Source organism: Argiope bruennichi, chromosome 8, assembly GCF_947563725.1.
Source record: "Argiope bruennichi chromosome 8, qqArgBrue1.1, whole genome shotgun sequence".
NCBI lineage: Eukaryota > Metazoa > Arthropoda > Arachnida > Araneae > Araneidae > Argiope > Argiope bruennichi.
The window spans coordinates 63,375,754-63,402,222 of record NC_079158.1 but is presented as its reverse complement, the minus strand read 5'-3'; the positions used below and the strand labels follow the sequence as shown (position 1 = coordinate 63,402,222).

Here is a 26,469-nt window from a genome sequence, read left to right as displayed (position 1 = left end):
AATGTGGTCATAGAGTGTAGCTCACTGGGAAATTAATTTAAAATCGATTGTAGAATTTCACACAAACCAGACTAAAAAGGAGAAAATAATTATTTAAATGAAATATATATCAATTTTTGAAAAGGATTAATAGGCATAAAAGAATTTCTACTAGCCCTATACAGATTGTTTTGAAAATTTATGACCGGAAATTTTAAAGATTCAAAATCATAAATTTTCAGAGCAAAAGGTGGAGAATTTGTATGAGATTATAAATCTGTATGGGACTAGAAGAAATTGTTTCACTCTTTTTAATACTTTTTGAAAATATGCATTATTATTATTATTTATTTAAATATTTTTATTTAAATATTTATTTTTCATTTAACATGATTGCGTTTGTAAATATGGAATTTAAAAACTGATAAAAATATTCATTTTTATATTTTCAGTATTTAATTGATTCCATGTATATGAAGCTAATTGAAAATGAGCTTGATGGGAAAAAATGATTTCAAAACTTTAAAATATTTGTAATAATGAATTAAAAGGAAAGATAAAAAAAGTAGTAAAATAAATTATGAAAAAAAAAATTCTACCTTTTATTACTTTAATTTAAGCATAGTTTTAAAAACTGCTTTTATTAAATTTATTATTTACTTTGACATTACTGGGAAACTGAAATTATAGATCTTGATAAGAAATTTTACAAAATCTAAGTTTGAAGATTTACAAATAAACATTTGAAATTTTCTTTGACTGATAAATTTTCAGATCATTTCAAACATTTTAATGGAAATTGTTAAGAAATTGATACTTTTATGCTAAATGTACGAGATTCATAATTTTGTGATATAATTAATTACATTGCACATTAGCAGCATAATATTCTTATATATTTTTTTTCAGCACTTATTGTGGAATAATGCAAACAATCTCTTTATCTTTCTCTCTATATATAATGTCTTTTCTTAATGTATAGTATAAACATGCGTTATAGAAGGGAAAGAAAAGTTACCTGATATTTAAATGTATCTTTTTAATGTTAAATTTGAAATGAAATCATTTCACACGATCCGTTGGCAGTTTCATCGATTGTAATGAATGGATCTCATTATACTTTGAAATACACGCTATTTTAATTCTTTTAATAATCCATCACCATATAATTAGTATTTTGAAAAATGAATGAACATTTTCTAAAGTTAGAATGCTGATATTTTATAGTTAACAACAAACAAAAAACCATCATTGCTTGTTTATATTCTTGATCTCAACAAAGTAGGGCAAACGAGTTCCTGTGTTGATTGAATGATTAAAAACTCGAATTTAATAGCGCTTTAATAAAAAAAAAGAAAATATTCCGACATTTCAATGCAAAAATAAGAACATTAAATGAAATATGTAATGAAATTTATGAACATATTAATAACTTTTGATTAATATTATAAGCAAACTAAAAATTTGTTGTGTAATGATAATATTTTTTTATGATTCAGAATCATAATTTTTATTTATAAGAAAGGGTGCAAATCATTACTCTTGCATTAGATAAAATTCGATTAGTCACCTTTTGAAATTAGTGAAATAAATATTTCAAAAATTTATTTCAATTATATGTGCCGTGACGCTAATAAATATTTTGAAAAAGGAAAAGATGCAATGATTGAAGTTTTAATAAGAATGACATTTGAATGAAATTAAAAATATTAAAAGAAAATAATTATCATGAAAAATTGTTTTGTTCAATGATTAACAATACATTGAACAAAACATCCAGCATTTTTTTAATTATTAAGGCGTTCCATTGAATATCTTGGCCATTGGAGAGTCATTCCTTCTTTCTAATTCAACCATTATTTCTTTGACTTGCGTAATAGGAGCTAGGGTGACCAAGAAGTTCAATTTGTCCTGTAAACAAACAAAAATTATATTACACAGAAGAAGATACTTTTAAAAAGATTTTTTTCCCCTCTTATTGTAGCAAAAGTATGTTGGAACAAATTCTCTAACATAAATATTTAAAATCGGTATTTATCCTAAATCTGTTTTTTAGTGACTAAACCTCTTTAATTAGTGCAAATATTTATAATAAGAAACAATTGATAAAGACGACAGTAAAAAGTTTGCATGATTAAAAAAACAAACAAAAACATCCTAGATTTTTTTGTTCCATTTTTTTTTAAATTTAGAATTATTTGATATATTTAAAAAAAAATGTAATCTTTTCTTTATATTATTATTCAATGCATTCTATATATTGAACAATGTGACACAGTCTATTTTTTTTTCACAGTATAAGAATGAAATCTGAATATTTTTAAACTTTAGATTAATTGATATCTATTTAATACGATTCGACACAGCACAGATATATCTCATTCTTTGTTATTCAATGATTCAGAGCACAATTTTCTGAATGTTTTTTTTTTTTTTCATTTGAAATTCTACTTCGGTAATAAAGATATTACACTAAACCATCTAAGAATGAAAAACTGTTTCATGGCTCAACATGCAGCAAACCAATTCAAATGAAATTATTGGTATGAATCTGTGATGCTGCTTTCCAGCATAGTTGGTTCCATAATCAGAAAGACTGTTTTACAGTCTGTATCTGTATTGAACGGAGTCCGGGTGTCGCGTTGGAGGTCCCAGAGCTTGGCGACTTTGGCGCCAAAATATATTATACCCGAAACATCGAGAATTTTCCCGATCTGTCCATTAGGAACCGAGATACGCCTCGAAAGTTCCTGATTGGTTCAGAGGCTTCTAGTCCCGCCTCCTGAGACCTATAAAAGGAGACAGTGTGCAGCTGTCGGAGTGGTAGTCGGAATCGACGGTAAACAACGGGTCTTCCAGAGATTAGCAGAGCAGCGACGGAGTCAAGCTAATGCTGAACTAAGCTGTGCGCTACTGTCTGCAGTAGAGTCTTGTTGTGTGCTGCTGTGTGCACGTCTCGGCTGAAAATAAATTGTCTTCTCTATGCTGTATATAGTTGTCGTCTTTGTGTTGTCCTGTGTGTCGTAGTGTCAATAAATGTGTTGTGTGTTCGTCTACTGAAAGGACTGATCATTGTGTTGTGTTATCTTCATACCATACACAACCACTAAATACACACAAGTAAACGAACCTGACGGATTGATAGTGATAGAGGGAAATCCGTAACATTATAAATCGAAGGAATTACCAGAAAAAATAAAATTCGAAGCATTTATTTATAGAATTTTTATGAATTCTTCTAATCAAAATCATCTTCTGTATTGATTTTGTTTACTAATATTGAAGAATCCGCGAATCAGTGCTTTCGGGATATCATAATTCAAGCATTTATCTTCATTTGAGCCACTGCTCGATTTAGAAAACATACATGATGCCTATTATGTGCGCTCACTATATGCTCTTCGAGAATAATTCACGTCTAGAAATGAAAGTGAAGTTGATTATGAATAGTTTAGAGTACTGGAATAATGAATATTATATGATATAGTAGCATGCATTCTGTAAAGGATTCACAGCAAAAGTTGGAGATGGTTCAGAGAACACGCATAATATTTTTTATTGATTATCATAACATGCACTCCATGATGAATAACGAATTCATTCACAATGGAATTTAAGAATTTTATGGAAAAAATTTCTAATTACGTTTCAGAAGCATTCTGGCTTGACAAGAATCTGATGGACAAGCTATTCGCCATATGTATGATATTACTAAAAAAATCTTCATTACTTACTGATTTTAGGAATATATGTTTATGTATGCTAAATGAAAGAGAAGGAAAATTGCAGATTTACATTTCAACTTATCATATGTCATCATAAATTATAGCTAAAGTATTTTAATCATGAAATTATTTACCGTGCTACACAATGTCGGATTTAGATATTTTGCGGCCATAGGCGGTGTTTATTATGAGGTCCTACTTTTAATAAACTGGACAATTTAATTTCACATTTTAACACATTTTTAATATTTATGATCTGTTTTAGGTTAATCGTTTTTCCTTCAATTACTTTTTGAAAATGTTTTTATTTTTTATCGTCTGTATTCACTTTTGTGCACAATATTATTTAAATTGACATTCTGTGTTTATAAATATTCTAATAACTAAGTGAATGTAATGAAACATATTGGAATCATAACAATATGGCAGTTATACTTGCCATATTGTTCAATTTATAACTAACAGAATTTACATTTTTACGTATTTATATATAATATGCGTTTTGTTGCAACAGGAAAAATAAAGCACTCTAACCGACTTGTATGCAGACGCCTCTCAGCTACTGAGACTGTAGAAAATTCGACTTTGATATTGCAAACATCTGTTTAAATAATTGTAGAACAATGTGAAATTCCTGATTATGCAGTGAACATCAAAACAATGTAAATGAAATAGGCATTTGTGTATTATGAATTCATGAAATCATATCAAAGCATCATCAAAAGTCCTCTTTGTTCCAAATTTTCTTGTGTTTCCGGCATGAAAAGCAATATTCTTGAGATCTTAGTTTAGTTTAGTTATATTAACGTCCCGTTTTAAAACAACACGAGATCTATTTGGATCGGACCTCGTAATGCTGATGACAAGGACGACACCTGAGCTGCCCTCCCCCATCCAAACTTCTCACCACACCAGAGCGAGGACGTTCGACCCCGACGGATTTAACGTGCACCAGAACACGCTTACATGACAGTTATTCGGTGGAATCGGGTTTCAAACCTGAAACCCTAAGATTCCGAAGCCCAGACTTTACCACTAGGCCACCGCAGCCTACTTACACATTATCTATTCATGTAACCAAATAAAAATATAATTAAAAGTCCTTCTTGCATCGAATTCTCTTGTGTTTGTGGCACGAACAGTAATATTCTTGAGATCTAAGATATACACACTTGATCGAAGGTAGTAAATACCTGAAGTGGATAATTTCTTAAAGCTCCATTTTTGTAAAGTAATATATATTAGTGTTGAATCTTTTAAAATATTGCATTAATAACGTTTATTGGATACTACCCTAACACCATTAAATGTAAATAGTATTACTCCAGCACAAATTAAAAAAAAGAAAGAAAAAAACCATTAAATTCCAAAATTGAAAATGCAACCTTTTTGAAATATTTACATGAACAATGTTTAGATTAAATTTTACCTTTGTCAACGAACACCGGTTAATTCGGAAATTAGCAATAATATAGGCAAGACACATCTTAATCATTATAAGGGCAAGCTTTGCTCCAATGCAATTTCTGGGTCCACAGCCGAAAGGTAGATAGGTGTATGGTATATGCTTGTCCTTTTCTTCAGGGCTGAATCTGGCGAAAAGACATTTCAGAAATATTAGCAGATATTCAAAAATAATATACTTTTTAAATTTATAGCAAGAGCAATAATTGCTCAATTGAATATTAATAATCTAAAGTCTCAATTGTCGGATTTCGCAGATTTAGAAGTCGATTTTGACTTCGAATTTCATTCTGTTAACCAGGAAAAATTCATTTTAAAATGCTATGATTTTTTTGCATGCTTACATAGGAAAATGTTTTTGTTTTGTATATTCATTATTAAAAACTATTTTAAATTTATTTGCTCAGTTTCTTTCATTGAAAAGAATATATAAAAAATCGCAAGCAATAGTCTATAAAGTTGCTTACTATTCTTAGCACTACATTAAGGTAAATAATTTTTTTAACAATTGTAATGTATTCCTGAATATCAGTGAACTAAAATAAACTATAATGCACATGTTCATAAAATAATGCACATTTATAACAACAATTTTAAAATCTGATTAGTGATATCAAAGGCAAATTAAAGGCAATGGGTGAAAACCAGCACCGGTTTTATTAAGACTGCAGAGCTGCGATGTTTAATTTGGAGATAGATTAATAGGACAGCTACGTTACTTATGGCATGACCATGAAATTTTCTCAATAAGCAAGGTTCATGTATATAATGAACATAGTAAGCATAAATTTATTAAACAACACGACTTCACATGTATCACAATTTGAGGCTGAAAAATATTTTAATGGGGGATCTATGAAGCATTACGCAAAGGTATTGCCTAATACATAAGCGATTAATTGAAGAGAGAAATAATGAGGAATTTGATTGAAATTAAAAATTATTAATATTCCCGGTTAATCAGTCGATCGTCTAAGGTGGCTAATACTTAATATTGCAAATTCTAACTCTAATTACGCTATTGTTCGAATTATATTTGTTTATATAATTCCTAAGCTCATCAATTGTTGATTTTCATTTGCATATTAAATTTTTCGGGAATAAATTTTAGCATTCATTTGTTCTTCAAAGGCTTGCATTATATTTTGAATTCATTATTATAAATTCTGAATTCGATTGCACGTGAGATAAGTTAGAATGTATGGTAGTATTTCAACGATAACGAAAATCGGTATAAAAGTAATAAGTAGAATATAATTTTTATAGAAAAATATCCTTAACAAATTAGAATAGACTCAAATTCGTTGTTTTGATTTACATCAAGAAGAATTTTGAATAAGAAATTTGCAATCTGTAGCCTCTTGTGCTCAATTATTGATTAATAACTCTATTTTGCTTTTATACTGGTCAAGGAATTACTACTAATGTTTTTTCAGTAGTAAGTTTTCATTTATTTTAAATTTAAAGATAATCATTTACCTGTCTGGGTTGAATTTCAGCGGGTCAGGAAAGTATTTAGGATCTCTGTGCATGGCAGCTATAGGGACCGTGAGTGTCATCCCCTTTGTTAAAACGATGCCAGTATCACCAAGTGTGTAATCAGTTGTTACGATTCTCTCCAATCTGCAATGAGAAGCAAGGATAAAAACATGAGCAAAATGGTAATAAGGATGGCAAGGAAACATAAGCAAAATAGGGTAAAATTTGCAAAAAAGTGCTTGATATTTGCATATCAGATCAAATTTAAAAAATATAAATCTTATTCATCAGGAATTGTTATTTTTAAATATTCATGGCTATTTAAATGTCATATAATATCGTGCAACACTATATAAAATTGTACGATTCCTAATCAAACAAAGAGTGTAGCTATTATATGATACTGTGTAAATATATATATTTAATGATATTTTAAACTTTAATTTCAATTTAATTAATTTCCAAGATTTTATCTTAATTTAGCCCATAGTAACTTTATTCTAAAATATTCCCTTATTTCTTGATCCAATTCCACTGTCTCTACTTAATTAATTCAAGAGAAGCTAAGTAAAATTGCTGAATCGGCTAAAAACCTAACTTTCCCACACTCCGCGTGAAGAGACAAAATACCGCTGACGAGACAAATTCTTTTTTTTAAAATCTCCCTGTGTTTCTCCTACTTCTTCGACGCATGTTACGAAAATCCCTATAGGAATCTCATTATATATTATCGCTATGAAGAAATATTTTTCCTATCAAAATCTCAGGTTATATAAGACCAGGGATAAAATATCCAAGAGCTTTTTCCTCATTCTTTTTCTGTGTTGTGTGTGTTGCTCGTCGCTCATCGCGTGTACATATGCCTGCTTCTTCAAAATGAAATAAAACGACGTCACGAAATAGAAAGTCTTTTCACTGTCTTCAAAACTGCATTCTGCTTCACATAAAATAATGCTTATATATATATAACACTTTACAAAATTATGTAAAAGAATAATTAAGAATAATGGCGTTTCTTCGATGGTATTTATTACTAAGGTTGATCATAAAGTTTTTTCTCATAATCCAATAGATGGCTCTATGTGTAGCTTGAAGATGATTTAATGAAAAAAATTTCACCTAGCAGTCATATCATACGGTTTTCGAAATTAAATTTCTGAACATTTTTTCATGTAGAGTTATGAAAACGTCACACAGTTTAAAGCAGCGTATCGCAAAAGCTATTAAATCTATAACTTCTCATGCGCTTGCATATGCATAGCTTGAAAGTGAGCCTCATTTGGACATATTATGTGAAATTAAAGGATTTCACATTGAGAGTTATTAACTTTAATAGTTCTAGTATAAGCAATTAAAGAGATATTGTTCCTATACTTAAGAATTTTTGTTTTACATAAATCAAATCATTCTGTCGTCCAATTCAAACGTAAATACTTAGGTTTATTTGCTAGTTAGAATAAATAGTGACTATATAAAAAATAAGAGTTCTGATGAATAATTTGTTCATTTAAGCCTTATTTAATAAAAATCATTAAAAATTTTAGCAAAGGAAATAACATCCTACCTGGGAACAGGAGGGGACAGTCGTAATGATTCTGACACAACACAGTCAAGATATTTCATACTGTGTACAATTTCATAATTTAGCTCACCCTAAAAAGAACAGTATTCAATTAGAAAATTATTCTCAATTCAAATTTCACCATGGCAGTAATACTTTCCAGTCATAACTCTAAGCTAAAGAAGAAAATTGTATGTCATAATTTCTCTTTCTATCAAACAAGCCTTCTTTACTTTGAGATTCATTTAAAACCAAAAAAAGAAGTCAGTAAAATGTTTTTGAAAAATGAAGCAAATGTTAAACAAAGATGCTGTGAAATAGTTAAAAGTTTCACTACTGCCTAACAGAGTACTCTCAATCTTCCTTGTTTCAAAATTATCTGCATTTATTCAATGAAACGGTAACATTTCGAATTTTAATATGGTATAAAAATATGGAATAATTTGCCCCAAAATCATTCCGCGAATCAAAAAAAAAAAAAAAGTTAATTTAGTGACATATTTGTTAGATAGACAACTGCCTAGAGCCACTATTCTGAGGAGAGTTTCAGGTAGATCCATTAAAAAAATGTTATTTGCCTAGTTGTCAAATGAATAAGTTTGTAAAAAAATTATTGAATGAATTATAAAATATTAGGATAATAACACTGTCGTAGTGATCAAGTTACTCATCATTTTATTGCACTCATTTAGATATTATAATATTTATAAAAGCCAAGCTTCTTCTCAAATATAATTGTGTGCAAACATATAGGCAATGTGTATGTATAAAATCACAATTAATTAATTAAAAAATGTGCCTTTTTTCAAAATTATTAACATTTAAATTTAATCTAATATAAATATTTAAAATGCTGATTAAATTAAAATTATATTGAAACGTGTCTTTAATTTGTTCATTTATTAAAAAAAGTAACCCCTTAATATTCATTACCTAGGACTGCAAATTGTCTAAATCCGACCAAAGTTAATTTCTAATGAATTGAATATTTCTATCAAGCATTTGCTTGTTGAAAAGTTAATAATATCCTTTTTCTTGTATTAAATTCTAAATGTGAAAAATTTGGTTGAATTCTTTCCGGTGGTTTAACTCCATCAGTACTGAAAAGAACCAATTCACGAAACCACGGCTGATACCCGAGATGCCGAATATCACTGCGAAATTTCCTCTCTCTTTTTAAATATGATCGATTTAATATTCAAAGCTCCTGCTATATCAGTTAGATACTTTCACGTAGATAAGTTTAAGAAATATGGAGATTTTTGGAAAATTCTCAAAAAATGTCCGAGCATACATTTACTTAGTAACTATCAGATAAGCTAGGCAGTGGCGGTTTACCGCACAGGCGGTGGAGGCGGTCGCTTCGTACCTTGAAATCTATAAGGGCCTCAAAATCTATTTTGACGAATATGATAATGCTGAGACGATGGCAGATTTAACTGTTCACAGTCTCCCCTTCGATACGAGTCGCAAAATTTTGGAATACTGATGGAAATAGTAAAAAAAACGATCATAAATAATTTCGAAAGCCGTATTCAAGAAGTTTCTAAGATATAAATGTGACAAGTAAACTATATTATTAAATCAACAATCTATCTAAAATAATAAGGGGGAAAATTAACCAGTCGCCAAGCCTCAGCTATTGGCTCGATTTCGCAGATTTTTATTTCACATGAAAGATTATGATAGATAATTTATAATTGATGCTTTTCTTCCTCTACTCCCATTTCGAAAGTTATTGAAAAATAAGACTATAATGCAGCCCACCGATTATGGCGTTTATGTTTATTGTACAGGAATGCTTTAAAGTATTTTTAATTTTTTAATGGTAAAATATAGTTCATATAACTAAATTACTACTATTTGTATTGTGCGCGAACCGCTGCCACCGAAGTCGGCTATTATTTTTTAAACTATTAATATAAAAAGAATATCGATTAGTCTTTTGTTTAACTGAACGGGATTAATTTTGAATAGAAATAATTTACATTAACTATCGAATTCTGCTGCTATAGTCCCCCCCCTTTTTTTCCCCTTCTTCTTCTGCTAGAATCAGAATTGCCGGTATTAAGGAGATTCTGTCTTCTCTTTTTTTTTTTTTTTTTTTTTTCCCAAAAGTGTCATTGCTCAAACCAGGCACTTCCCTTTCAGAACCGGGTACTTCCATTTCGTTCGTTCGTTTAACGTCAAATCACTTAAATTAGTGAGTATAATATCGCACATTTTTTTAATTAGACGAAGAAATCTAAAAGCAATAAGTTACAAATGGTAATTTAATATTTAAGTAAAAGAAATTCTTTAATTGCTTTTTGCTTAGTTTTCTCCAAATTTAAATCTAGGTAAAACTAATTTGCTATAAAAATCGAGATAAATCGTTTTCTGTTTTAAAATAGAATTATTTGCGGAATAGTGTAAGTCAACTAACCGTCTTACTTATTTATTTAAAATGGTATTATCAAAAAATTATTCACTAGTTATCCCAATTAAAAGCAAGAAAAGTGATATTTTGCAATATATTTTCTTATGTTAGCAAAATTTTACCCTCATTTTTTTTTCATTTCTTTTATTACCTATCAAAAGTATAAATTTAGTCTAATTCAATATGCGCTTTTCTACAACTCTCTAAAATTTAATTTTATTTATTTGGCATTAATATTTCTATAACTTTCTTTTAAAAATGTTTATTTGCTTTATTTTTTTTTATCTGAAAATACGCTAAAATGTAGAACATGCTATTCCGTCTTCGGGTTATAGGAAGTTAACAATGTTTATTTTAGCTCGAAGAGAAAAAATATAAAATTTTCCCTTAGTAGTCCTCTATTTAAAATAAAATTATAATTCATTAAACATTTAGCAGTTTATGAACTCAAGCCCATTTTTATTTTCTCTTATAACTAAGTACTTCAAGAGAAAATATTTTCATCGTCAAAAAAAATTCGAACTCACCATTTAGACAAATCGCAACATCTCAGACTGCCTGAATTCGCAAAAGGCAGTTTGGGAATTATGTCTGTTAAAATTTATTTATCTACTTGTCCGAGAACAAGTGAACAAGAAAACTACAAAACGTAAATAGCTTTATGAATAAAATTTAGTGCACAAAATAAGCATCTAGAGTGTAAATACTTATTGGATTTAGAATTAAATCTTTCAAAGAATTGACCATCTGTTGGCCTGTACTTCTGAATGCATTAAACGCGATAGCAACGACTTCGATGAATATAATTTGGTGTTTGGACTTGATATTAAAACTGTAATTCTGTGTTAATTTTTTTTCAATCTGTTGAAAATAAGAGTTTGGCACAACGCAGGACCAAAAAAGGACAGTTCAGTTTCTTCATTATACTATAAAGCATAAAATTCTCAGGAGAGGGCGTTTGAAAATAAAAATTTGAGCATTTGTCACGTTTACGGCCTTGCCCAAGACCACAATTTTTTAAGAAAGGGGGTGGGGACATCTTTAATAGAGAGTATACTAGAAAGTCTGGAGGAGACCATTCTCGTTGATTAAATTGAATAAGTTTCCATTTTTTGGAAATTAAATAAAGAAAAACAAAAATGATATATTTATTAAGAATATTTTTTTAATTTTTGCTCCTATTTCATATAAAATTCGAATGCTTACACATTCATATGTCGATCCGATTTAGAAGGACGCAAAGATCGAAGGAAATTACTGTCATTTTATTCTTTTACTTTATTTTTGTTAACAAATGGTAGCTTAAAAAATAAAAATGAAAGGTAGTAAAGAATTATATCTTATTTTTATCTGTTCGATTATATACATATGCATTGAGCAAAGATATATAATGTAATAATTTCTTAATCGATCGTGCTCTGATTTCACTGTATTTGTTATTTTACAGCTGCACAAGCTCTTATTTTTCTCGCGGAATTAAGCCATTGCGATTGCAAACTTTTTTCTGAAACTTTATTTCCTAGAAATTATGAAGAATAAAAGTCATTAAAGAACTCCTTGACGATTGCTTTTAATTATATATATATTTCTAACAAAATACAAAATTCGTTGGTGTACAAACATTAAAAAAATGACATAGTATATAAATTGTGTCGATAAAAGATATATTCTCTGTACAAATTAGAAATAGAAGCAATAAATGCGTTAAGAATTGCCTTTTAATTATATAACGATATCACAAAATAAGCATGAAGACAAAGTTGGAAGCTCAAATAAATTTATCCATGATACTTTCTTGTCGTCAATAAAATTCGCCGAGGAGGGACCTCAAAATATTTCAGGACCTGTGGCCTCATATTATTAAAATCCGCCACTGAAGCTAGTTTGTCTTTTATACACCAACTCCTTTAGATGATGGGATTTGAGAGGAATAGAACATTTTTCTTATTTTAAAACTTGGGACTGGGAGGATTAAGAGCAGAAGTGGAACACACATATTTATACAAGGGGTGTTCAAATGGAAAGGTACAAAATGACACTATGGATATAAATGAAGACTTTATTCAAAGTATACACCATAGGCCTGAGCACAACGATCCCATTGATTAACGAGCCGAAGGATTCCTTGTTCCCAGAATTCCTGTAGCCGTGACGAGATCCAGTCCTTCACAGCATCCTTGAGTTCGCCGTCCAAGGTTCGCTACTTGTTGAATTCCTCGAGCACAGAAGAACCATTAACTTGGATGTGTACTGTGAGACCTCCGAAGACTACGCAGGTCCATCAAAAACAGAAGATCGGGGCTACTCACAGAGGGTGTGGTTCTGCTCCATGATAAAGCGCGTCCACTCGTCTCTAGTGTCATACACGTGGAACTGGCCAAGTTCAAGTGGGAGCAGCTCGACCATCCTCCCTACGGCACGGACATATCGCTGTGCGATTTTCATGTGTTTGGTCCCCTGAAAAAATATCTGAAAGGGAAGCGTTTCAACTCGGACGGCGAATTCAAGGACACTGTGAAGGACTGGGTCTCGTCACGGCCACATAATTCTGGGAATAAGGAATCCTTCGGCTCGTTAATCAATGGGATCGTTGTTCTCAGGCCTATGGTGTACACTTTGAATGAAATCATCATTTATACCCACAGTGTCGTTTCGTACCTTTCCATTTGAACACCCCTTGTATATATAGCCACAACGATATTAAGATAATACAAACTGTTCTTGATTTTTATTAAGTACTCCAACTACTGAATATTGTATTGTAAAAAAGTATATTTATATCTATTCCACACATCTAAAGAATTGAGAAAAGAAATTACTTCATTTTCTAAAAGAGTTTTATCAACTTCTTGGCGTAGTTTTTCCTGTATTTCAGGGTGCAGAGCTAGCAAATAGGAAGTGTATGAAAGAGTAGATGTTGATGTTGGGTATCCAGCAACGAAGAAGGTCATACATTGAGCCACTAATTCTTCCTCAGACAATTCTAGAAAGAGTTTAAGAAAGAGAAATATTAATAGAAAATAAAACGTGATTTTTTTAAATGCTTTCTCTTATAATTTATTGCTTCTGTTTTTTCTTATAAATCGATAAAGTAGTTGGCTTACATCAGGTTTGACTTGCATATCAAATAATCATATTTTCCCATCATGTAAATAAAAAAAAAACTATCGACTTTATTATTGGATATAAAACCTAAATGTCCTCAATTTCTATGTGTCCTGTGAGCTCTTTGGTGAATTGTTACTATAGAAAGAGTAATCTGTTAAGATACAGAGAAATTTGAACAGTCAAGCAATTAATATCTTTCAGTAGTTGAGATTTCTTAATGAATTAATAAATGTTAAGATAATTCTTCCTTAAATAATTTTTTTTTAAAAATTCAGTAAATTTGCTAATAAATTTTAGATTATGTTGTTTTTGACGAAATATTTAGTTTTATGAATAGGAAATTATAATTGGAAAAAGCAACAAATTCCAGATTGTAAAAAAGCGAAAAATAGATTAATTTTAAAGCCAATTTTCAGATTAATGTTATTTATTTTGTTTTCACCATGTCCAATTTTTATACACCCCATCTTTATTCTAATCATGATAGCATTTAACTACGTCCTTCAAATACTTTGAATGTGAATATGTGAGTAGATACTAATGAGGGATTCTCTAATTTTTTTTTCCTGGGAGTGCCAGCAAAACTCTCGCTGAACATATTAATACTTACAACGTTTTCCAAGTCAGACTCGCACATATTGCAGGATTTATGGTATGTGCCTACCCTAAAATAAGCGTTTTCGTGAAAATTATCGACTTTTTTATTATGTGCCCATTTTATAGCCCATACATTTGCGATTCCAGAACTGTTTCATTTTTGTTCTCACGTTAATAAGAAGCAAAGTTACAGCCTAATTAATAAACCGGAAGTTGATTTTTTGCAACCGGAAGTGGAAGTTTAAAGGGATACAAAAATGCGAACAATACATCTACGCGTCTATTTTGTAATTTTTAATCGATATAAATGCCATAATCTTTTTTAAAAATATAAATAAACGTCTCTTTTTTCATTTTTTAGTTATTTTTTTAAATTTGGCAGCAATTTTTTTAAATTCAAGTTTCAGTAATTGAACGACAATACTATTATCGTTTGTAACTTATTTACACTCGTAATTCAAACCGTTTTTCTTGTTTTCAATAGATTTGTTCAAAATTTTAGCATAATTCTTTTTATACAAGGAGTTATCAGGAAATATGGAAGCTGTTGGGGCTTACAGAATTTTTGAAAGATCAGTATTGAAACGAGAGTTACAATACACCGAATATTTTGGGGATGGTGACTCTAAGGCATTTCTGAACGTAAAGGATGTCTATGGAAACGATACAATAACAAAACTTGAATGTATAGGGCACGTTCAAAAAAGAGTAGTGTCACAACTTAGGAAATTAAAAATGAAGACCAAAGGACTCGGTGGAAAAGGAAAATTAACTGATAAATTTATCGATAAACTTCAAAATTACTATGGAATTGATATCCGCAGTATTGTTGGAGATATTGAAAAAATGCAATATGCTGTTATAGCTGCTTTCTTTGACTGCTGTTCTAGCAGTAGAAACTTAATACATAGGCAGTGTCCAGAAGGGAGTGACAGCTGTTGTCGATATCAGCAAGCTATGAGCAACGGATCAGAATATTCAGAAAAATCACCAGGTCTTCCAAATTCTGTCATGAAAGTGGTAAAATCAACATATTTAGAACTCTGTAATAGAGAGTTATTAAAAAAATGCTTGCATGGTATGACACAGAACAATAATGAAAGTTTCAACAGCATCTTGTGGTCAATATTACCTAAAGATCATTTTGTGGGACAAGAAACTTTGTTTTTAGGTGCATATGTAGCAGCCGTATTGTTTAATTCTGGATATATAGGACTATTACCTATTTTTAAACAATTGGACATTCCAATTAATCCTCTGACTTTAAAAATCTATGTGGGAATCGATGATGAGCACATTAAGAAATCGAGACGTCAATCATTGCCCTCCAATGAATTGACCAGAAAAAAGCTGAAAGCTAAAAAAATAATCAAAATTAATTAAAAACGAAGAGGGTTTGACCTACAAATATGGTGAATTTTAAGAATAAAAAAGGAGTAAAAATTTTTTTATGGTGCATTAAAATATTTAAATGTGTTTTCTGAAAAACTGTGTTTTTCAATATTTTGCTTTACGCTAAACATCAGCAAAACCCATCTTTTTAAGATATTGATTTGAAATTTTTCGAAAATGTTTAAATATATTTTATCTGTCTTATGAACTAAAATCTAATCTCCATATTCATTTTTTTTCATTTTATTGCTTTTTTGTAAAAAAAAACATGAGTCTTTTTTTTAAAAAAAAAATTGAGTTTTGACACAAAATTTCAAATAGTTCAAAAACTTTTCCAAATTTTGCAAATCTTTTAGTTTATAACACAGATAAGGGTGTTATTTATTTAGTGTATAAAAATTATTGAAATATATTCATTAGAATTTATAGCAGAAAGTTTACCGTAAGTGCAATTTTTCGCTAAAATTTGACTAAAAATGACCAATATTTCAAAAATTAATAATAATTTCAAACAAATTACATTTAAATTTAAAGTTTTATGCCCTATTTTAAATAAAAACATCTTTTGTTTATTAAAAATTTAAATATTTAAAAAAAAAGTCTCCGAAGGTATGCACATACCTTATGTCATTGATGACAAATATCAACAAATATTTGAATTATTTACAGAGTGTTGGATATATACATAATTTTCCAAGGTAAAGAATATAGGATTTACAATAATTTGACAAGGAAAGTTTTTTTTGTTTTGTTTTATCACTTACTGTATTTTCCTTTTCAATTATTGTTTCTGTACTTTTGGTTGAAATCATTATGTCATTCAATAAATTACAATTGCTCCGACTTTAATGATAAGGCTATAAAATGTCATAACTAATCTAATGTCCTAATTAATTCCTGTTCAAGCATTTAATAAACCGTGGGAAACTATTTAATGAAAAATCCATTTACGTTAATATCTGGTAGTAAAATCAAATAATATACTTCAGTTGGTAACATTATAACTGTTTTTTTGCTTTTGATTTGGACTCATAAGAATGGAATTATTATTTATAGAATTTTCTGCAGCCATATTTTGATAATTCGGGGAAATCACTGTAAGAGAAATGGGTAAGAACTGGTGCCAAAAGAATTATTGGTATCAGTATGCATGTACATATGTCTGTTGTAGTGTTTCTTGTAATAAAATAGGAGCAGAAGCATAGAGATATTTATTAATATATTAGATAATTTCTGTACCTCAATGCACCTTCTAAAGGATAGTGATTTAATCAACGATTTTTTTTAATTAACGTTTTTTTGTCTTCATATTCTTTCTTTCTATTCAAACCTTTCACGAAATTTTTCTTAACCATGCATGAAACGAAACACGTAAACAAATTGAAATAAAAACTCACTTTTAGCAGGAATGCTTTTGGAAATATGATGACTAGATATCTGATAATTATTATCTGATGTGATGCCATTTTGATCTTCTTTGTCAGTGCTCGAGAATTTCTCATCCGTTTCTTCACTGTTCCGAACTGTTTCCATCATTAATTCAAGGAAATCATGGCGTACCTATTCAGAATAAACGAATAATTTCATAGTAGAACTTCCAGAGCTTCACTTAATTAATCAAATTACAGATTAAATATTGAAAAAATAATTGATACATTGCAAAATTAATGATTTATTATATTTTTAATTAAATTCTCAAAGATTTAAGACGGTTAAATCTGCCATTTTATTAAAGAAAGCTATCATAAATGGAAAATATAAAGAGTTTGCAGCCAGACAGTAAAATGTAAATGATCTGTATCTCAAACTTAATCTTTGTGTTAACGATGTATTGATAAGAAATGTAATAGGGAAATAATGACCCTTGTGCAATTTTTGAAAAAAAAAATGTAAATATAAATAATAAGAGGAAAATAAAATATTATTATATTTATTTCATTTTCATAAAATAATTAAGACTAGAGGTTGTGAAAAATATTACACCACGTATGCCATTTACACATGCTATGATCTTTAAAGTGAGTTTTTTTTTTCTGTTTTAATCTTCAATGGACCATTGGACCATAAGAAAACAAGAGTAGGGAACAAAATGAATTATTTACTAAAAGTCTGTAGGTCAGTTTTCCTATCACCTCTTTGAAGAACATTACCGCCAGTGATGTGAGATAGGTCTTAAGATAGCTTTTAAAATTTTAGATAATTTTTCCTTTTTGTTAGTTAATCTTTGAGTATTTATTCAAAGATACGCCACACACAACTAGATAAAAACAATTCAATACCTCATCTGGATACTATTTCGTTAAATTTACAAGAACTGTTGCGAGAATTTGTTAACATTGTTGAAAATTCTTTTTATGCATCATGATTCAACAGGTCAAAAAACATTTATTTTACTGATGGATCATAGATCAAGATAAACGAAATCTTTCCACTCCTTTTCGATTCCAAATTCTTCCTATTCCAAGCTAATCTAATTTTTCTGTAAAAATTCTCGTAATATACCTTCGGCAGTGGAATGACATACATATTTATTACAGGATTTCGCTTTTTTTTTAAATTTAAAAACTGAATATGTAAATTGATTTTTTCATTTGCAAAGATTTGTTAAATATTTCGTCAAACATTAAAACCTATGCATTTAGATATGCCAGGTATTTTAATAAAACACAGTAATACAGCAATGTTAAATGGAATTAAGAAAGAACGTATTGTTGGTCCAAAGCATAGTAAAATGAAAATCTTTCTCCAAATGCTTAGGAATTTAGTTGCAAGAGTCTTTTTTGCAAAAACACTTTTATTTCTGCAACAACACACGATAAAGATACAATGAATGGCTAACTTTTATTAACTCATGTATAAAATATGTTAAATGCACCTTGGAAATTGTGATGGTAATTCTGCTTGGTCTTCTTTTCTCCAAACTACAGAGTGGTTAAAATTAAATTTCCCCTATAAAAGAGCATCCTATAACGCAAATGGATGAACGGATTGCAACGAAATTTGGTATATAGACTATACATGAGATGCGCTCACGGAATTTAGGAAAAAAAGGGGTTCAAAAATGTCCACCAGAGGGCGCCTTTTCCGGAAAATAATTAAATTTAACACAATAAACGATCAAAACGGAATACATAAACAATATTAAAATTTATTGATTAGTTTCTGATCACCTTGTCATAAGTAAATTAAGTAAATGAAAGGAAAAAAAAAAAAAATAACAGTACGCTGTTAGAGAGAGAGAGGAGAAAAATCAGTTCAGTTTGCGGAAGATTAGGACGAAATTGCACAAGAGATCAGTTGTTAATCGTGTCCAAGACGACGTAGGGAAAACTTTTCCATGTGACCACCCTCATTCGCCAGCAAAATTTCAAGTCGATGGACGGTGTGTTTAACTGCAGATCGTAACTGATCAATTGTGAGGATTCGCACATGGAGGTTATGGAGTTTCTACCTTTTCCCCGTTTTTCATTTTATTACTCATAATTCTTGTTCTGGATTGTTAATATTGTTTGGGCGTTCCGTTTTGGTCGTTTAATGTGTTAAATTTAATGCTTTTTTTAAATAAAAAAGTTCTCCTCTGATGGAATTTTAGAACTATTTTTTCTCGAAATCCGTGAGCGCATCTCGTGTATAGTCCATATACCAAATTTCGTTGCAATCCGTTCACTTGTTTGCGTTGTATGATGCTGTTTATAGGGGAAGTTTAATTATAACCACCCTGTACATACAGGCATAAAAAAGAATTGCAAGGTAACGTTTCCATATCACAGGTTATTTTTTTTCGTTTTTGGAAATAACAATGCAAAACTAAATCACAAATCGTTTTCTTCTTTCTTCCTCAGGAAATAATGGATGCACACATTTTGCTTAATTTTCGGGAACTTTAAAAAATCTGAGGATAAAGCAAGTAATTTCCCGGGATTTTCAGTAAAACAAAATAAATTTAAAGGACCATAGAAACTCCAAAAATAATTTGCTCTATTGTATAACTATGTCCTACATTGTTTCAGGTAAGATGCTCTCATTTAATTATTTTTAAATTTAAAGCATTTCATTTAAAATGTTTTCTTTCTTAATTTTTTGTATGTAAGCTAATCATAATTATGCGAATTAATACTTGTAAAAGAACATATTAGCAAGCCCGTGCAAAAGGAGCTCAAGAAGAGCAAAGAGTTTTAAATTATTCTTTTGAGATCCTTTATTTCATTCTCCTAGATTTTCTATGAAACAATTAGACCCATTTCTCTGTTAATCTTAGTAATACAATAAACAAAGGTCCTAGGAGGCAATTTGGATCTTTTTCCGATAAGTCGAAAGTGAGTGAAATTTGATGAATCTTCAATTTTATTATCGAGGCAACTTACTAAATTTCGTTAATAAATTGCTACATTTTTTTAGTCACAGCCGTTGTACAAGAATGAATAAATAGACCAATCGACAATCAATCTTCTAATGGCTTGGGTCCAAACTGTATGCCAAATTTCATCTATTTAATCAGTTGCATTTGAGAACTATGTTTATATGTACACGAGCGATTGGACAAACTACGCACCATGTTGCACTTTTCCATTTTGTTGAATTTTTTAATTATTAGGCAGACAGGCAGATACAATACTAAAAATGTTTTTTCAGGACCAGGGAAGTCTAAAATGTTTATCATAATCTCAAAGTTGTTTGCGACAGTTTCTCTTCGAATATGAGAAAGCCAAAAAGTCACATCTTACGACTAAATAGAAATTCTTTATAAGGAAAACAAGGTTTACAAATATATCAAACATAAAAATAGCAATTAAATTTAATCTTAATAAAACATTCAAACATTCATTTATATATTTTCAAAAAGAAAATTACCTGCCCTGTTCTTTTTCTCTCTGCAATGATTCGAAGCACGGCATCTTTGTAAAAATCAGTAACTTTCTTGGCATGGTAGAAAATGAAAAATTTCCGTAGAAAAGGAAATAAAACTGTTGAGAAAATATTCGTATCAATGAGAAAAAGAATTATAAGTAGAAACTTAAGGGTAAACAACTGGTAAGAGATAAAAAATAGTTTAAAAACATAAAATCAAGACAAAAAAAGAAACAAAATTGTTATTAAAAATATATATTAGTGAATATCAACCTTGATTTTGGCGTTTTAAAGATATTTGATCAATGTTGTATTCAGAAATAGGACGGGGTTCAAAATTATGAGATTCATTCCAAAATAGTCCTAATATTATTTTCAAATGAAACATTAATATATCTAAATAGAACTAAAACCAAAAAAGAAACTTAACTGAAAGGTTCATGAATTGAGGCTCGTTTAAATTCGTGCTTAACTTCAAGAATCGTTTATAATGAAAAATTATCTAACAAACAAGTTGACAAATTTCCCCCTTATTCTGGTCTAATGTTATAATAATCCCAATTGTTTACATAGAACATGCAATCGTTTACGAACGTTGACAGGACAGACATGCACCTTATACTTGAAATAATCGATGACAAGGAAAGAAATTGCGACACGATTGTATAAGAAATCCATTTGCCATCATTGTAAATTCTGCATTACAGCAAATAGTAAATTAGTTACAGTGAAATTGAACTTACATTTAATAATCGATCGTTACTTAATAATCGATGAAAGGAGAAAAAAATGGCGAAACGACTGTATATGAAATCCATTTGAAGCCATTACGAATCATGCATCACACTAAATGGTAAAGTAGTTATTCTGAAACTGAGCTTATATTTCATATTTTAAATACTGTTTTTGGTATGTTATTTTTGCACCTTCATGTATCCTCTGTCTCATTCGGATACATTTCATTGAACTTATTTAGTTTATTTCTTGCTTGTTTTAGTATTTTCTGTCTCCTGATCAGTTAAGTTAATCGGATTCCCCCTGGTCATGATAAGCATATGGACTCTTAACTTCGTTTCCACATTTTCTGATGAATTAAACAATGAGGACGATTCCATTCTGTTTTTATCTAATTACGATGTAGAGAAATGGAACCAAAAGCCTAAAAAAACTCCGAAATAGTACATCTTCACTTTTATCTTTTAATTAAGAATATGATTTACAGAAACTTTTCTATAGTGCTAACAGAAAGTGTTAATATTTGAAAAGATTTATGCAACTATTAAAAATGAATTTCTTTTACCGACCTTTTCATAGATCTTACTGGAATAAAAACATAATAAACTGCTCGAAAACTATCTTGGTATGGCTGAAACCTTCAGATCCATCAGAGTCAGCAACATTGCTTTTTTATTTTTTAAATTCTTCTTGTTATGATACGAAACAAGACACTAGCGACTGTTAAATCAAACATGTAACTGCTTTCTTGAAGAGGGCGCTTTTCTCTGTTTTATGGCTTATCATTTATTAAAATAAAGTAAGTGCTTACTTCATTTTCAAGTCTGATGGAAGCACAAAACACATTTTCAATATTTAACTGCCTTGTTTAATTCGCAATAAAAAAAAAAATTCCTCTCGACAAGCTGAAAGGTAAAGGCAGATTCCTTTACATTTAAATTATTATCTGACAGCATAAATTGTCGATGTTAGAAACAGTCAATATTAGAGCGTGAAAATCACTTTTCATGCCCTAATTTCGAAGGCATTGCAGTTATCGAAAAAAATGTTGAGGCGCTAATTTCGCTGACTGAATAAAATGTTTTGACACGTATTGATTAAAATGAAGTCGATTTAATGGAACTCATCTGTGTACAATTCAATGCATAAAGGTACTTTTTTGTATAGCTTTTAAATTATTTTTCTTTATATTTAAAAAAAAATGAATAATAATGCATATTTTTCAAATAGCTTAATATGCAAAGTGGCCATAAAATAACGTAGGATTCTAGTATAAGAAATATGTTAAACCAAATGTAACCAAACTTGTTTTACATTGGAATCATTTCTTTTTTGTGTGTGTGAGTGAAAAGGAAGGGGGGTGGGAGATCCACTTTGTATTAACTGCATGCACAAAGCTCTATTATCATTGGTTATGGAAAATCTTATCATCTAGATATATACTTGGAATAGTATATACATCATATTTGTCTGTATTAGTCTGAACATTTTTTTTCACAAATCAAACTCCAAAGACATGGATAGCTTATAGTTAGATAATGAAACAGTCTATCTTTTCGAATAATGTTCGGAATAAGTCATGGATAAGTAAAAATTAATAACTCAAGTACAGAACATACGCATTCAGAAAGTCATATATGATATTTAATGGGATGGAAAAGAAAACTTGCACTGTGAATTGCTTCCGCTAAAGTAGTAAACAGATTTTACTATTATATCTCCAATATAATCAGGTTATAAGGATGGAATTTCATAATCAATTTTTCTGTCAGTTTTAGATGTTTTAAAATTTTGACCTTTTCCATGACAGTACAAAATTATTAGCTATATTATACAATATTTATAATAATATTATTTCAGAACAAAATTATCAATTAATCTAAAAGTTTTAATCAAATTTTGCTATCATAAGAAAAGGTATGACTTGATATCAAATCTAAGAAAACTGAATGAAAGATTCCACGATATTGATAATAATGAATTATTAAACACATCAATAAAGAAAATAAAAATAATAAAGAATAATTTTTTAAAAAAAAATTAAGTATACTTTTTCATATATTGAAAAACAGATATTCTTTAAATCAGCAACATTGAAGCCAAATAAAAACTTAAATGCATGAAAGCTGAGAACAATAAAATAAAGAAATCAAAGCAAAATCACGAAAAAGAAAATTAAAATTTAATAATATTCATAAAGTAAAATAAAGTGGGAAAGGGAATTAAAAACATGCATAAAGTGAACATAAAATAACTTCCTGTGGGCAAATAGCTACAACTAAAACTAATAAATGGGAAGAAATAAAATTTCTTGTACAGATAAAGGAAAGCATGAGAAAAGAATTGCCTTAAAAAAAAAAAACTTTGCGACAAAAGTCACCTACAGTGACTCAAAAAATTGAGAGTACACCTTACTTTTATTTGATAAATCCGACTTTCAATACAAAAAACACATTACCGGGAAGTGCAAACATGTTTTTATTTTTACATATAACAAATGGTTTAATTTAGAATAAAAATAAAGAAAAAATCAACCAAAAACTTCTAAATTGAAAAGTTTCAGAAGAATTCTAAATAAACATACGCAGAATTTTGTCTCAAAAAATTGAGAATACACCAAAGTGCCACTATTAAGTTTCAAGTCTTTTGACTCTTATAATGGCCTCTAAACGTCATGGTACCGATTCGACCATTTTTGCTGGTATCTGAAGATATTTTACCCCATTCTTCTTGCAACGCTTGTTTTAAATGGGTTTTGTTTCTAATTTTGTGTTTTTGAACCACTTTTTCTTGTATGACCCACGAATATTCAATGGCATTGATGTCGGGGTACTGTGGTGGTGTGTGTAATTTCTGTTTACAGTGAAAAAGACACCATGTTTTGACGTTATGTGCTGTGTTTTTGGGGTCGTTGTCCTGCTGGAAAATGGAATTTCCATCTAAACCCAAATTTTTAACACGTTCCTTTAGATTGCCGCGACCATATGGTTCATTCAACTTGTTGCAGAAACTTTTCAAATGATGGACGGAAGTGCTGAAATGTGCGAAATGCCATTAGACAAGCTGGATATAAAAGTCGCATTGTTAGAGAAAAACCTTTCACCAGCTTGCAAATTCAGAAAAAGCGTTTGAAGTTTGCAAAAACTCATCAATTGAAGACCAATAACCCTTGGAAGAAAGCTATATTTAGAAATGAGAGAAAACTCAAAATTTTTGCCAGTGACAGCCATCGTACGGTATGGAGAAAGCCTAATACTGCTTTGAATCCAAAAAATTTACGTCCTACAACTAAACACTATGGTGACTCCGTCATGATTTGAGGTTGCATGGCTTCATCCGGGGTAGGAAATTTAATTTTTATAGATGGCATTATAAACGATATGGTTACTTGGATATACTTCACAGTAATTTAAATTAAAGTGCTAAAAATTTGGGTTTAGATGGAAATTTTATTTTCCAGTAGAACTACGACCCCAAACAGAATGCGCGTAACGTCACAATATGGTGTCTTTTTCATTGTAAACAGTAATTATACACACCACCACAGTATCCTGACATCAATACTATTGAATATCTGTGGGCTACACTCGAAGCAATGATCCAAAAACTCAAAATTAGAAACAAAATCCATTTAAAACAAGTGTCGCAAGAAGAATGGGGTAAACTATCTTCAGATACCACCAAAAATGGGTTGAATCGGTACCACGACGTTTAGAGGCCATTATAAAAGCCAAAAGACATGCAAACTAAATACTGACACATTCTTTCTATGCGAGATATTACAAGAATTTCATTGGTGTATTCTCAATTTTTTGAGACAAAATTCTGCGTATGTTTATTTAAAAGGCTTCTGAAACTTTTCAGTTTAGAAGTTTTTTTGTTGATTTTTTCTTTATTTTTACTCTAAATTAAACCATTTGTTATGTGTAAAAATAAAAACATGTTTGCACTTCCCTATAATGCGTTGTTTATATTGAAAGTCGGATTTATCAAATAAAAGTAAGGTGCACTCTGAATTGTTTGAGCCACTGTATATAAAGACTTAAGTGATGTTTCGATCAAAGCGAATCAATAATTAGAATGAATGTACAAAAGATGGATTATGCAAAATTTCTCTAATGTTCAAATGACAAAAAAATGTTCATACAGAAATGAGTGGCATTTGGAATTCACAGAAAATAATCTTTTATTGAGATCCTCTGGTCATCGCAGAATAACTTTTTATATGCGGAACTCTCCTGTTTAAAAGTCATTGCATCAGCGATTTTCAGTACATTTCTTAAAATCTAATACCTTTTAAAACCTGCATATAAGTTTTGGCTTAGTTCCAAATTAACTTTACCCTTAATTGCAGATGCCCCTAACCATCGAAAGTTAGTTTATGGTCATCCTGTATACCGAATATAACCAAAACTTCTTCTGATCAACTTTCTATAATTTTTTTACGATTTTGTTTTAAAGCCATATTTTCGATTAAAAAAATCATATTCTGCTTATCAAAAAATATATTATTAATTTTATTTTTAATTATATAATTTTCAATTATATAAATAACCTTATATTTTATTAATAAAAACTAAATGGAAATAATGCATATTTTTATTAATCGAACTAATTAATGAAAATATATTATATATTTAATAGATATATTTAATTAATGAAATATATTTAATTAATGAAAATATAGTTTAAATTTATATTCCATAAATAAAATGAAATCATATTTTCAATTTATTTATTTTTTGTTACTCTTGTAATTACTTTGAAAGCCAATTTCTTTTCATTGCATTCAATTCATAAATTAATCGAACTGTGCTGTTCGAATGTTAACAAAAAATATATATAAAAAAAAACCAAGTAGTTATAAAATAGAATTAAACTTACTGTAAATAATTATTGAAATATTCCAGTTACTGGTTGTGATTTGTTTTGAATGTTGAACAAAAGTATTATTCGGATCATTGTGGGAATCAATTTTTGTGGAAAAAGCCGAACTAAGAATGACATCCATCATGAAAGCATCATAAAATCTGTAAGGATAATAAAACATTTTTATCACATGTAAAAACAATAAAAAATAATATTTAAATAAATAATATTTAAAATACTCGCCTTTTCAAAATTAAAGAAAAACTTTAATTATTTTATGATTAACTGTTAAG

General features: G+C 29.5%; 1 protein-coding gene across 1 annotated transcript in view; it reads right to left on the bottom strand.

Moving 5' to 3' along the window:
• Window positions 1-1,635: 1,635 nt before the first annotated feature.
• Window positions 1,636-26,469, bottom strand: part of LOC129981114 (cytochrome P450 3A8-like) — a 43,459-nt gene continuing 18,625 nt past the window's right edge. The window contains exons 7-14 of the mRNA XM_056091791.1: window positions 26,192-26,337; window positions 20,576-20,688; window positions 17,122-17,284; window positions 13,447-13,610; window positions 8,212-8,300; window positions 6,648-6,791; window positions 5,134-5,296; window positions 1,636-1,890 (exon numbers count right to left, since the gene is read on the bottom strand). Coding sequence (XP_055947766.1) covers window positions 1,774-1,890; window positions 5,134-5,296; window positions 6,648-6,791; window positions 8,212-8,300; window positions 13,447-13,610; window positions 17,122-17,284; window positions 20,576-20,688; window positions 26,192-26,337 — 1,099 coding nt within the window. The 3' untranslated portion in view covers window positions 1,636-1,773. The remainder of the gene's footprint in view (window positions 1,891-5,133; window positions 5,297-6,647; window positions 6,792-8,211; window positions 8,301-13,446; window positions 13,611-17,121; window positions 17,285-20,575; window positions 20,689-26,191; window positions 26,338-26,469) is intronic.